The following is a 14,192-nucleotide window of genomic DNA, read 5'->3' on the forward strand; positions in this document are numbered from 1 at the left end:
AAGTGGGTGCCTATGGGGCGTATGCTTAATATTTATGAGATTCATATGGGCAAGGCATGCCAATAACACTGGGCTACCAAAGTGGGATGGCAGATGTGTAGGAAAAGCATTTAAAGTGCTTCTCCAGTGAAATGTATTTTTCGCAATGTTCAATATTCAGGCCCAAGCTTCGTTATCAACATATTGCTTGCTTGTGTTGACTGGTGTAATTAACAGCATTTTCAGTGAGTTGTCGTTGTCGCTTTCAGAAAATACAAACGAAGTGTCGGCAGTCTGCTTCGACCATCAAATGAGCAAAGACTGCGAGACGATGCAGAAATAATTTGAATTTGTCTTAAGCCTGCGAGAAATGAGCATTCCTCAATAATGTGAAAAATAAATATACACAGATATAGTTACAGTTGCACACCATATAGATATAGGCAAATGTATGTGAAATATCCCATGGCTGATGTGCAGTTGGTGAACGATCTGCTCCTCGATCTGCGGCACATGAAAAACGATTGTGTTAGTCGAGACATGAACTTTTATTTTCGAACATAGACTTATCAATTTTTATTTCTTCCATATACTTACAGTTGGAACTGCTACAGCGCAAGGTCGACGATTTATCGGATACGCAGAATATAGCTGAAGATCGGACGACCCGCACCAAGACCGAATATGCGGTGCTCCAGGCGCGATATCATATGCTCGAGGAGCAGTACCGAGAGGTAAGTTAAAAGAAAATAGTTAAATCATGTGTTTAATGGTTCGTTTTCTTCTTATTTATTGTATCCAAAAAGGAAATTTGTGTTGTTAAAACACTTGAAAACAATATGTAACTTAGTTTAAACGTATCAAATTATTAAATATATTTTAAATATATATAGGCTTTTTAGGTAAATGATCCAAAAATCTCTGTAATTTAAAAAAAATTCTGTTTTTGTGCATAGCAAAATGGCTAAATAGTAATCAATGATCAAAAACTTTTAAAGTATTTTTTCCTAATGTTTTTTTTTTGGTTATGAATTTTAAAAAGTCTAACAATTTGTAATATTAATTTATTAAATTTCAAATAGCATCGAAATTATTTAATTCTATAGGCTTTTTGCATTTTTAAATAAATAGTATAGAATGTCTGAATCCTTTCAATTTACGACTTGCAGAGATCAAGAGTTGTACTTTTATTTAATGTTTTTGCTTACCCTTCCAGTCGGAACTGCGTGCCGAGGAGCGTTTGGCCGAGGAGCAGAAGCGGCATCGCGAGATCCTGGCCCGCGTGGAGCGCGAAGCCTCGCTGCAGAACGAGAACTGTCAGATGAAGATCCGGGCCACCGAGATCGAGGCCTCGGCGCTGCGGGAGGAGGCGGCCCGACTGCGAATCCTTTGCGACAAGCAGGCCAACGACCTGCACCGCACCGAGGAGCAGCTGGAGCTGGCCCGCGACCAAATCGCCGTCCTGCAGCAGGAGCACGAGGAGCAGGCGCAAGTGCTGCGCCGCCACGAGCAGGAGAAGAAGTCCGCCGAGGACCTGATGGTGGAGCTGAGCCGCGAACTGCAGCGCGCCCGCGAGGAGAGCGGCGCCCGGGCGATGCCCACCACGTCGCCGGAGAGCATAAGACTGGAGGAGCTGCACCAGGAGCTCGAGGAGATGCGCCAGAAGAATCGATGTGAGTGGGAAAGTTAATTGAGCATTGTTCAGCATATGGATTGAGTTAAATTTGGGAACGGTTATAGTACCTACAAATCTGATCTTCTCTTAGTCTTAAAATTTTTTTTTTAATTTTCAGCAGTAAGAGCACTTTTAAGACATTTCAGAAAAGTATAAGGAAAATATTTGAAAATTTTATAAAGCAAAATTCACCTCATTGGTTATAAAACGTAAAAATAAATTTGATTTTAAAATTCTAAGGTAAAACCATTAAAATTTTTAAAATTAAATCAATTAGTTCTGAATTTATAAGGATATTATGTTTAAAAGGTCAATGACATCAGCGGTTGGTGGGAAATAGTACTTACCACTAGATGACGTTGGTTTTTTCTTATTTAACGGGCTATTTGCACATCGCGCCACCTGCTGTTGGCTTAAATATTTGAAAATGGGTCAACAGAGTAAAGTCAATGCGAACAAAAATAGGATTTTTTCTTGTCTTAAATAATAAATTTGATCGAATTCAACTAAACTCTCTATTTTTCACCCTCAGCACTCGAAGAGCAGAACGAGGAACTGCAGGCCACGATGCTGACCAACCAGGCCACCATGCTGACAAATGGCGTGGAGCAGGGTCGCCATCTGCTGAACGGGCACCCTCAACAGTCTGGCCCAGGAGCTCGAGGAGATGTCACAAGCCCAGGTGTGTAGTTTGAGCCCGCCTGTAGTGTCGCCTGCTTGCGCTTTTAGTGTAGTCCAATCCGTCATCCCCACACCCACGAACACACAGTTTAGAAGCCAAACCCAAAAGCACACGCACAGTCACCGCAAAAGAAAAACTGATTAATGCTATTACAAAGCCTAGTGACCGTACCGTACTGCCCTGCGTTTACTTTAAATTATATATAATATCTGCCCACATGTGTATTTAAATTGACATTTATTGTATTACAGGATTCTGTGGATTCAGCCACATTAGCATCCTTAAGTCAGGTAATGCTTCAATCACGCAAAAGCCACAAACAAAATGAAAAAATTAATACAACACGGTTTTGGAGCCATTGTGCACGCATTGCAGTTTGACTTAAACTAAAATTGACTTAAAATAATGTTGGTTCATGGTTTTCTAATTTATCGAACTCATCAAGGACATACTTTCACATGGTCTAACATTCATTCGTGTATATAAAAACTCAAAAATCTTCCATGTTTATATGTTTCCCCAAGTTTGAACTGAATACTAACAAAACCCATGTCTTACAGCTGCAACAGGCCTTCCAGGAGAAAGAGGACGAAAATGTTCGGCTAAAGCACTACATTGATACCATCCTACTCAACATCGTGGAGAACTATCCTCAGTTGCTAGAGGTCAAGCCCATGGAGAGAAAGTAAAGCAGCCAAACGGAAGAACAAACCAACAAATCCCTAGACACTCAATCGAGCGCCGCCACCACCTAACATTAACTAAAATAAATGAACTAACTAAACCATACTTTATGTTAACTTTTTAAGCTACACTCTTTACATGTATTTATGCCTAACTTAAGTTGTAATTTATTTTATAACAGTTTAATGTAGATTTTTAAACCAAAACAACACAGAAAGAGAACACAAAGATTGCATGTCAAAATGATGAAAAGTCCTTAATTCGGTTAGGTAATGTTTTGTATAAAGAGAGTCAAAAATTGTGTAAAAATTTATTTTCCTTCGTTTCTAGTTTGAGTTTTGTATAGTGCGTGTTGTTGATCCCAAAAGATATTACATATAAATATTGTTAGATCTTAAGAATTATAAACCTCGTTTAACCTTTATTGAAATGGAGCCCAATAATTTATTGATCCAACAAAAAGATATTGTAATTGCTTGGAAAATCTGATTACGAATGTGTATAGCATTAAATAAGGAACTTTTATGGAGTGTTAATGTTTGATTGGAGATATGTTCCAATTTTGTTATGGCAGCTAAGAAGGTTTTTGCTGGCACAAATTTCCCCTTTCGGCATTCTTCATATATTTTCTTTTCGAATATCCATTCACAACTTCTTTCTACTCTACATGTGTACACCCAAAAAAATCTTTCTTAGTTTGCCTCTAAAGTAGTTGCAAGAATCTATCGAAAAAGTTGCGTTTATGGTATGGACAATCCCAGGATACGAAGGCGAAGTTTTAGTTTGATGTGGATCTAAAGGAAAGCAATTATCACTAGTAAAAGTAATTCAATTGATAACTTATATCATAACCCACAAACATACATATGTCAATGTATAGCACAGTTAAAACTAAACTTATTCTGCATATATATACCCAAATAAAATGGACGTAAAGTGCAAACATTTAGGGATGGCACATCAGAAGGTCTCACCCATAAACTCCAAACGAAAGCGATCCCTAATAGTCTAAGCAACAGAACAACTCAAGCGGTCAACCCTAATTTAGTTATGATAATATCCAAGCAACACAAGAATCGAGATGAAATTGTTAATCAAAATTTGATTGCCTTAAACGGAAGTTTTTAAAGTGTTTTAAGGCCTAGATAACTCTAACAAAAAAGTCCGTAACGTTTAATGACATACTGAGTAACATTGAATTTTAAATGTAATTTACCAGATGCAAGTCGCAGAACTTATATCAAAATAAAAAAGGAATATTTTATAAACAAAGACCCGCCTTTCTGACTGGCCCTAAAACCAAAGCGTTGCTAATTGGCGAAACCCGTTCAAAGACAATGCACATAAATGTTTAATTTATTAAGGAAGCTCGATGCGGAGAACAGGTTCCCCGGGAAGATTGCGTAAGATCATTTTGATATTGTATGCCTTATATAAGCCCGTTTGTGGAGCAGTCAAGGACAGAGAAGACATTGGAGTTGAAGTTTCAAGATGTTTAAGCTGTGTTATCCTTTGGCCGCAGGTGGGCACCTGAATATCCCTCATCTCTTGGAATAGGAATGAGTTTGACTTTTGTATTTTCAGTGCTGCTGTGTTTTGTCTTCGCCACAGCGCAGGTTGTGCCAAATGCAGAAATCGGTCGGATTACCATCCAAGTGCCGTTGCTGTCCAATGGAAAGCCCGTGATCCTGACCAATCAGGACAAGGAGGAAATGGCCACCGTGGAGGAGATCAAGCCGGGAAAGGTCCATGTTGTTCAGGAGGTAGTGGTGCCACCCACAGTAAAGGAGGAGACCAAGATCAGGATGGCAAGATCCGTTTCCAGTACGGGGAGATACAACCATGATGTGACCAATCCCGGTATTCCGAACCATGGAATTCCCAATCCTGGCATTCCGAATCATGGAATTCCGAATCGCGGCATCCCCAACGATGGCATTCCCAATCCAGGTATCCCCAATGATGGCATTCCCAATCCTGGCATTCCGAATCATGGAATTCCGAATCGCGGCATCCCCAATGATGGCATTCCCAATCCTGGCATTCCGAACAATGGAATCCCCAATCCTGGCATTCCCAATCCCGATGCCTCCGAACTTTTGCCGGTTGTTGTGATGCCAATGCCAACAAGTCGAACCACCACCTCACCCATGTCCACATCCATGGCCAAACGAGTGCCAGCCAGGAATTGTTTCCACCTGCTGATGGGAGGCGTGACTACCATGCCCCCAACGGATATGATGACAATGACACCTCCACCGATGGAGGACTGCGATCTGTTGTGCACCAAGGGCGAGTTCTTGCCCATTTGTGCCCACAATGGCAACTGTGTCCACGAGTTTGCCAACCAGTGCGTGATGGACACCTTCAACTGCAAGCATCGGGAACTGGCCTTCCGTGCAGTGGATGAGGACGTCTGTCGGCTGGGAATTTGTATGAAGAAATGCAAGGAGGAGGACCTGAAGCTTTAAGATACCTTAAACTACGAGTATTAATTTTAAATCTTTACTTTATCCTTTGCATATAAATCATAATAAATACTTTCGAAAAAAAGCCAAGCCAAGCTTCTGAAGCGTAGAGAAGTTCCAACGTGTAGCTTCTATCCCTAGAGATAGCTATAAGTCTGAAGTTAATAGCTAGTTATATCATGTTTAAGTTTCACTATTCAGTTGGTGCAAGTGTGATGAAAGTTATTAAAACGTTGTGTTAGCCGTCCCCTCGAGCTTAGCAAGCAAATGAACTTCGATTAACAGGTCGATATAAAAACTAATACAAAAACATTTTAATTCAAAACGATTTCACATTAATGTTTTGTGAGTATCGTATTGATTATGAAATGACAACATTTTATCTCTTATTTTAATAGAGAGTTACTTTAATGTTAAAACTTGATCTCCTAAGATAAATGATATACTTATGATATTATCGAAACTTGCATTTAAATGTATCGGGTAAATGGATTTTCCTTCAGAAATGTAAACTTCTTTCGATTTATCAAACATTAATGGTAGTTAACGCTTTTTGGTTTTTCGCAGCTTGTTGTTCACTCCTTTTTCTCGCCAGTCCCGACATTAAGAAATATGGTTTTTTCAACAATCCTAGTAACGCATTAGCAAAAACCAGAACAACAGAAAATATAATGTTTAAATATTGATTTATATAATTAGATTACAACGACACACTTTTAATAAGTAGATTCTTTTAAGTAAAAACTGCATCAACTTATTAACCTTTTCTTCTTGGTTTTGGGTATATACGAAAAGAAAAATGAACTTGTTTATCTTCATCAATTGAGTTTTATTAAATTCTAAATATATAACCTTTCAACCGAAACCTTTTTTACAAGCCAAACTCCTTGAGATCTGACTCCATGCAAAGTGGCTGCCAATCTTGCATGCATCGATGGTCATCCACGGTGTTGAACATTTTCTGGGGATTGCGGCAGTTGTACGCGGCCATGGCGCAGCGACTCTCAAACTTCAGAAGGCATTGTCCATTGCTGGCACATACAGAAGGGTCCTTTTCAGCACAAAAATAGTCGCATTTATCCTCGACTTCGTCCGCATAAACCCTTTTGCCATGCTGATCAATGCTCAGACTGTTGCTGTTCGACGTGGGCACCACTTTGGCGGCAGCAAAGGCAACAACAGCTGCAAAAAAATTGTATTGTTATAATAAATTAATTATGCTTCGGTTTAAAAAAAAAACGTACCCAGAAAGATTAGCGGCAGAAGCTTCATTGTTGGTTTGTGATGGACTTTCGGTTGAAACTGTTGATGTTTATTTTTGTTGCGTTTACCTTGCTGTGTTCGCAGCAACTGTTAAACTGTTGATTTTGCCACCAACTGGCCACATTTTATACACCCATACCCAACGACGATTCTGCTGATGAAAGCTTTTGGCTTCTGCTGCCGATGCTGCGGTCTGTTCTTCCTGATTCGCTGCATAATCCCTTATTTTAACACCTGCCAGAGATATTAAATTGCATCATCATCAGCGGCATCAACAGCTTTGTCTGTCATTTTTATCCTTGTCTGCCTTGTAATGAAACGGCTCGCCTGGCTAAAAATAAAACTTTGAAATGCCTAATTTGCATATTTATTGTTAGCATTTAAATTTGCTTTTACTGTATGTGCCGCCTAAAAGTACGCTTTGAATTGTGAATTTTTTCGTAGTTGCGGAAAATTCCGCTTGGTTGGACAGCGCTAATGCTCTTTGTTTGAAAATTAATAATTTGTTGGTGCTATGGAAAATGTATAACTTTTTGAAAACGTTATTAAAGATTTAACCGATACATTCTGACCAGTTCAATAATATAAGCGACATGATGACCAATAAATTAAACTCAATAAATTTCACTGTTTTACCCAAACAACATAGGTACACAATGAAAAATTCCACGAACCATTTGTACTTTTCCATAAAAAGTCGGTGCTCTTGAGTAAAAGGTTCATTCAAACTTATGTTGCGTAAGCTAAGGGTTCCGCGGTACAGCTACGAATACGAAAATTCGTTGTTTGGCGACATTTTTAGTTATTCGGCCCATATAATTTGAGTTACATATTTTATTTTTGCTAACAAACACTCATAATACATTACTGTATTATTAAAAAAAATCCACGGCTTGAACCATTATCCATGCTAGGAACTTGTCGCCAAAAATGAAAAATCTAATTTTGATAAAATTTCTTCAGTCTTAAAGTTCCTCTTAAAAATATGTCTTTAATGGAATCAATCAGTTTTAAATTTAATTTAATTAAAATTATTTTTTTCTTGGAATTTAAAGTAATTTATTATAAAGTAAAATAAGTAAATTAGAAAGTATCCTTTTATTGTTATAATAAATTGTGTTCAAATTTTATAGCATAGTGTAATTACCGATGAAAAAAAATTTTTTTTATCTTTTCGACCTGTGAAATATAAACTTTTGTTATTTAAAGAGCTAGTGAGTGTTTAATACCGGAAAAAAGTTATATATTGTAATAATTTTTTGAATTTTAATAAAAGATTTTTTATGTTTATTATGACAACGTTATGACAACCACTGGTGCTAATATCTTCTAAAAAGAACTTATTTTTTATTGTAAAAGATAATGGTCAAAATTGGCAACCTATTTTAATTGAGCAACCTATTTAAATGTATAGTTTTTTTTTAACTTTTAGTTAAGAACTTTTACTTTGTTATTGAACTAATGAACTACCGGCATTTAATGTTATATAAACGTAAACGTTTCATATAATTAAATTTGGGAAATTTTACGTTAATAAGCTTTTATTACTGACAACGCTAACCAGTGCTATCTTACATAATATATTTTTTGACACCATAAATTATTAAAATATTTCTGGTCGCTTTTCAAATATATCACATAATTTTCTTATTTTAAAATGCCACATCCAGACATAACGTTCCATAAGGAAACGATAAAAGCAATGTGAGAGATATGTCCAGCTGGAAGACGAGTATTTTCAATCCCCTTCTCCATCGTCACCTTCCTTCAAAGTGCTAATCTCAGCTCACTGGTCCGTTCAAGCGCAACCAAAAACCTGTTAGCAACTCGTGTGCTGAGAATTTACATAAAAACCGAATAATAACATGAACAAATGTTATTAAACAAATCGTTTGCAAGGCTGGTGACGTTTAAGGGAGCTCGAAAAGGCTTTATAAAGTGCCAGCTTTTGGGGAAAGAGTCACAGAACACCTTTGAGTGTCGAAAACGAACGCAAGTGTGGATTATCTCAGAAACATGAAAGTTATTTTGGTGTTAGGTAAGTTTTAACTAAACTAAGCACTGTGTAAGCAAAGCGGAAGAATTTAAGAAGTATATAAAAAGTTATATCAAGTGATTATTAGAAGCAATCAGAATGCCATTCAGAATTTTAATATTTTGATTTAGACAAACAAGAAATAAATATTGGAAACATTCCTTAACTAATTAATAATTGAAGGTTTCTGTGAGACTACAAGTTTTCTCTTAAATAACTATATTTTTAACCTTCGTTTAATTTTTTTAATATCATAAAGCTTAATTTTAGACAATACCAGTAGTCTTGATTTTTACAAACTTTACAAAACGTAAACCTAAAATAATAAAATTATTTTTTGCCTACTGGAAAAATATAAAGAAAATCCTTGAACTTCCGCAGCCATCCTGTCGCTGGGCCAAGCCGCAGAGTTGCCCCAAACCACGACGGGGAAGCCCCAGCAAACTGAGCTGCCCGTTCACATCCAGAACATGATAACCAGCCACGTCAATCAGGTGCTGCAGCACATAAAGAACAAGCCACAGGTCCCGAGCACACTGACAGGGCCAGTGGATTGGAGCGGGAGTGGAGTGGGAGTGGGAGTGGTAGTGGCGCGCCAGTGGTCAAACCCTATCCAGATCTCCTTCCACCACTGGCACACTCTGGTGATGTCCTTGCCCCTGCCCCTGCCCACATCCCAGAGGTTGCACCTGCGCTGCAATCTGGCCTACAACAGGTGCAAACTGGCCATCCACAGGTGAGGGTGAGGGTGACCAACCATCAGGCCACCGGCACTCTGATTCACCAGGGAAGGCCGGTGGTGCACAACAAGGTGGTGATGCCGCCGGTGGAGCAAGTGGTGCACTCACCCATCGATGTGGCCGAAAAGCTAAACAAACTGCAACTGCATGTGACGAAGGTGATGCAGCAGGCGGAGAAACATATTCCATTGGCCGTGAACCAAGCCATTAAGCAAAAGCAGGAACAGCAGGCGCAGAAAGAAAAGGAGCAGCTCCAAAAGGATAAGGAAAATCATAAGGATCAGGTGCACTCCGATACAACACCTCATCCAAATGCAGCCAAAACAGGTCGCTCGCTGGTAATTCCCGACAAGGTATCCAACATAGTCAACCTAGTCCACGCCCACATCCCCCAACTAATTTCCCAGCACCGCGAGGAAATGAAACTGGGAAAATGTAATTTCCAGTGTCCCAAAGCAGCGTTATCCGTGTGCGCCAGCAATGGCAAGTGTGTGGTCAATTTTCCTGGCCAATGCGAGCTGACTCAATGGAACTGCTTCAACACCAAGAATGGTAATGCTTTTATCCACACCTTCAAATGATTTACATTTAATATGCCCAATTTATTTTTTATTTTCTCAGTTTTCCACCAGGTGCACGATGCCGAGTGCCAGAACACAATCACGTGCTATCAGAGGGATATGATGTAAGCGATTCGTTCTGGGAGACGAGGCAATTCCACAAACGAATTTACACAATACTCCAAAACAAATATGATTTTATAAAGTAAATTTCAAAATAAACTTACTCATAAATATTAAAATACATATTAGGTTGTTTATATTTCAAGATGCCGCTGTGAAAAATAAAAGTTTGTTTCGTTAGCAAATATTTGAGAACAATTAAAGTTTGAATACATATTAAAATATGTGTCTTTTAAAGGAATCGTTTTAATGTTTAAAAAATGTAAATTTTAGTTGTATATTTATTAGATGTATTGAATATCTATTCTGGAATCTAGATTAGTATTTTTGTAATTCCATACTTGTAACCAAAACTGAGTGGTGTAAGCAGCACAATTCATACAACACAATTTTTTTTTTCATTTTTAGTTCGAGGTTAAATAGGATTTTTGTTTTTTAGCAATCTAAGGCCTTTAAGTATGATTCGGAATTTAGATAAATTTACTTGCTACATTTCCTTTTGCCTTGCCATTGTCATTTCCCACATAATTTCCATAGCGAATAAGCAGCCACATTCCATTTTCACGCCATTTTCCGTATCTGCCGAGAAGTTGTTTGCATGACATTTTATCTTCACTTTCGCCACCACACTTTCACAGTTGACGGGCATCGCTGGGATGTCCCATCTGCTCCTGGCAGGCGAACGATTGCGCGGCAATCATCCAATTTGTCAAAATGGCTTATTAGCGGATTTGGGCAAGAGCCCCGCTCGAGAACGGGCCACAAGCGCATCGGATTTAGCTCAAATAAATGTCATTATCATTGATTTGCCAATACAAATGCCACAAAACCGACAGCGCCCAGGGGACGGGGCTTGGCTTTTGAGATTGGAGTTTGGCCAAAAGCGAAACAGACAGCTGGGTACCGTGCTGGCCAACATTTTTGCAGAGCGGCTTATCACTAAAATGTTGCCACATGTTGCGCTGCTGAGCAGGATCCCCGAATGGAAACTGGGACCCGTTTCGAATGTGAGACCTCCGGGCGATAACTGCTTGAAATGGTCTATGCAAATTGCAGTTTCGACCAATTAAAAAGCACTTTTGGTCAGCTAACGGAGTTCAAGGGAAGTTCACAAATGGCTTGCTGTTTTCGTTTTTGGTATCTCAGGAAAAGATTGCTATCTCGTGGTGGGCACCTATCAATTCCTCCAACCTATATTTTACATATATCCATGGATCTACAAGGTAGCTACGGCTAAGCCCCCATCCTCGGCTTTTAACTATTCGCTGCAGCATGCGGAATCTACGACATCTATTCGCCTTTTGGGGCCCATAAATTTTCCACTTTTTCATCCGCGATTCCCCCGGGAGATCTTCGGACTGCGGCCCCTCTGTTCGATTCTCCGCCGTGTTCTACAAATGTTTGACTTAGTTTCGCTCCATCTGACTGCCTGCTGCGTGTCTGGACTTCTTTGCTCTGTTTTTGGCCAGGTCCGCAGTGCCACGCATGCGTCTTGGCCATTACGTTCCCTTTTCCCCGCTGGATTCCTCTACAATTCGCGATGCACCACACAGAAAAGCGCCGTTAACTCTGCCGCTCGCTTATCTCAGCCAATTGCTTTGGTTTGGCTTTGGCTTAGCCACACTTACTTCTTTCAGTGCACTGGGAGGAAAGTTTAAAACAAAAAGATTTGCTTTTGTAAACCAAAAAGCCGAAAGGCTCCATGAAAATTAAACCTTCGAATTTGAGGATGCCCACATTGCAGATTTTTTTCCTATCTATATTTAAATATTGATGGAAGTTTTTAGCTCCAACTATAAATAGTTACATTTAGTTAAGCTTTAATTGCTTAAACTCAGTTATAAAATAAATATTGATGTTTATTATAACAAGGAAAAATATTTGTAAAACCGATGTAGGGGATTTAATATTTAAACAAGTGTTCCTTTTTAGTTGAACAATGTGCCTTTTTATTTAAAAAAAAATAAATTTATCTTCAGAATAATTACATTTATACACTGATGTAAAAATATCGACCTTCAATCCTTAAAGCCTCTTTCTGCTTAACAAAAATAAATGAAGTAAATAAATACATTATTTTTTCAATTAAGGTTTAGAATACTGAGATAATGAAAAAGTACCATTGGCTTCTTCAAGTTTGTCTTCCATATTTATTTTTGATCAGATATCAGATCAGATATAATCATATCTGTATAATAGTTTTGTTATATTATTTTTTTTCGTTTATTCTACACTTCATATTACGATTGCAGAGCTTTTTTTGCAGTGCGAGTAAGCTGTCTCTGGTTAATGCCGAATGCGTGAGCTGAGGGCCGTGCCGCATTTGATGGCTTGGATAGCCTCGGCTCCATACTTCCAGCCATCCAGCTTCTGCTCCTGCTGGTGATTCTGTTCCTTTGGATGCAGCGCAGAGCAGAGCGGAAATGCAATTAACACTTTGGGCCGTAATTGCGTGCCAAATGCATTTCGTTGGCTCTGTGGCCGGTCCACATCGGCATTGGCCAGGGAAGAACCAGTGGAGTGGAGGCCGAAACAGGAATATATGTTCCTACTAGCAGTCTTGTTTTGATTTTCTTGGCTCATTTGCAAGAAATGTGCTCATAAATCAATTTCGAAATGCTTGTTGCCTACTGTCTGATCTGAATTGCTCCCCTGTAGAGCACCTTTCTCCTGTCAACACTCCTTGGATGTTTGCGGAGGTGGCAGCGTTGGTTGCTTCAAAGTTTTGAAAAGGTTACATGAACTTCAAGTGAAAAAGAATTTTTTTCGGCCATCAGGTTTTTTTCTGGATGGCTTAACAGGGTCTTGTTAGGAATTCTGGTAAAACAAGATGTGATACGCTTTTAAAGTTAATTACGACAAAATCGAAGATTAATTGATTAACACTTTACTAGGTTTGTTGAATATCATTTGTCTGCATGAAATAATTCCAAAATTTTATTATGGGATAAACAAAATATTTGCACAGTTGGAATAAATCATTTCTTATGCTGTTATTAATGAAAAAGTATTGGCCTTTTCTTTTATCTTAACTTGATCTTCTGAACCATATAATTTCGCTTTCATTTTATGCTCTACGAACCATAAATTGGCTCCTTAACTTGTTTTATTCTCGACCAATTATCCGCGATTTCCACGCAAATGCCTACCAATTTTGTAACTCCTGGTGGGAATGACGGGCTGCAGCATTTCCTGTTTTCTGATTCTCCCACATTAAAAGCTCGCCTTAACTTTGTTTTTCATTTAAGTGAAATTAATTGAGTAATTTGAAGCGAAATGTTTGCGACACGCAGAGGACAGATGGAAAAAGTGGGGAAAAATGAAAACAATTCCACAAACATGGCTGAGAAGGGGGCGGTAGGCGGTGGTCGGTGGGCGGAGGGCAATAGGGAAGTGCGGCAGATGCAGATTATAAAATGCCTGCCGGCCGAGCAGTTGAACCGGACTGAAAGGAGGCCAGGCAACAGAACAGAATTTAATATAAAGCATATTAACTTTGATGGCAAATGACCGTGGGGCAACGGGGGGTGTGGGGAAATGGGGGATAAGTGGGGGCGGTCACAGGGGGAGGGGCCGATCTGGGCCCACTCCAACAACACATGTTTGATGATGATGCGCGCTTTTGAAGTCGCTGGCAGTTAGGACCATCGTGGGTTCCAACCGCCTGACAACCGTTTAAAAAGGTTTTATTTACACCGAAGACAGCAGCTGGAGCGGGACAGCACTAGGCAGCCAGAGGGAGGACAGGTAGCCCGAGAATCGGTCTTGGCCTGGTCCAATGTGCAGCGCAATTAAGTTGCCAACAACTTTGAAATTATGCAATTATGGGTATGAGAAATTGCCTGGAAATTACACGAGGGACTTGACGAACAGCAGCAGCTCAGAAGAGCAAATGCACTCAAATCAAAAAGTGAACAATAAAAAATTCGTGTGGCTTTGACTTTGCATAAAAACGTATTCATGAAGTCCTTATAATTCTCATG

The 14,192-nt window shown here is 39.2% G+C and overlaps 4 protein-coding genes across 4 annotated transcripts in view; 3 read left to right on the plus strand and 1 right to left on the minus strand.

The window, feature by feature from the left end:
- The window catches only part of LOC128259674 (rab11 family-interacting protein 4B), a 47,524-nt gene extending 43,232 nt beyond the window's left edge, over positions 1–4,292 (plus strand). Inside the window, 6 exon segments of the mRNA XM_052992203.1 lie at positions 579–713; positions 1,196–1,652; positions 2,187–2,284; positions 2,286–2,336; positions 2,588–2,626; positions 2,897–4,292. Coding sequence (XP_052848163.1) covers positions 579–713; positions 1,196–1,652; positions 2,187–2,284; positions 2,286–2,336; positions 2,588–2,626; positions 2,897–3,025 — 909 coding nt within the window. The 3' untranslated portion in view covers positions 3,026–4,292.
- Positions 4,293–4,410: 118 nt separating this feature from the next.
- LOC128259680 (uncharacterized) lies at positions 4,411–5,582 on the plus strand. The gene is made up of 2 exons (XM_052992212.1): positions 4,411–4,542; positions 4,605–5,582. Exons 1-2 carry the CDS (start codon positions 4,512–4,514, stop codon positions 5,489–5,491), a joined length of 918 nt encoding a protein of 305 aa, XP_052848172.1. The 5' UTR covers positions 4,411–4,511; the 3' UTR covers positions 5,492–5,582.
- A 714-nt stretch (positions 5,583–6,296) lies between these two features.
- LOC128259690 (uncharacterized) lies at positions 6,297–6,930 on the minus strand. The gene is made up of 2 exons (XM_052992226.1): positions 6,733–6,930; positions 6,297–6,670 (listed from the first exon to the last, which is right to left on the minus strand). The coding sequence occupies exons 1-2, from the start codon at positions 6,758–6,760 to the stop codon at positions 6,360–6,362; spliced, it is 339 nt and encodes a 112-aa protein (XP_052848186.1). The 5' UTR covers positions 6,761–6,930; the 3' UTR covers positions 6,297–6,359.
- Positions 6,931–8,630: 1,700 nt separating this feature from the next.
- Positions 8,631–10,332, plus strand: LOC128259679 (uncharacterized). Its single transcript, XM_052992210.1, is given in 4 exon segments — positions 8,631–8,789; positions 9,168–9,349; positions 9,352–10,078; positions 10,148–10,332. Coding segments are annotated over 4 exon segments (999 nt in total). The 5' UTR covers positions 8,631–8,767; the 3' UTR covers positions 10,216–10,332.
- The last annotated feature ends 3,860 nt before the right edge of the window (positions 10,333–14,192 follow it).

This window comes from Drosophila gunungcola, assembly GCF_025200985.1.
Source record: "Drosophila gunungcola strain Sukarami chromosome 3L unlocalized genomic scaffold, Dgunungcola_SK_2 000009F, whole genome shotgun sequence".
NCBI lineage: Eukaryota > Metazoa > Arthropoda > Insecta > Diptera > Drosophilidae > Drosophila > Drosophila gunungcola.

Bases quoted from the DNA above. Each gene is read 5' to 3' on its own strand.
- LOC128259680 (XM_052992212.1), top strand. From the start codon at position 4,512: ATGTTTAAGCTGTGTTATCCTTTGGCCGCAG. The intron at 4,543-4,604 runs GTGGGCACCTGA...TTGTATTTTCAG, and splicing joins GTGTTATCCTTTGGCCGCAG to TGCTGCTGTGTTTTGTCTTC.
- LOC128259690 (XM_052992226.1), bottom strand. From the start codon at position 6,760: ATGAAGCTTCTGCCGCTAATCTTTCTGG. The intron at 6,671-6,732 runs GTACGTTTTTTT...ATTTTTTTGCAG, and splicing joins TCTGCCGCTAATCTTTCTGG to CTGTTGTTGCCTTTGCTGCC.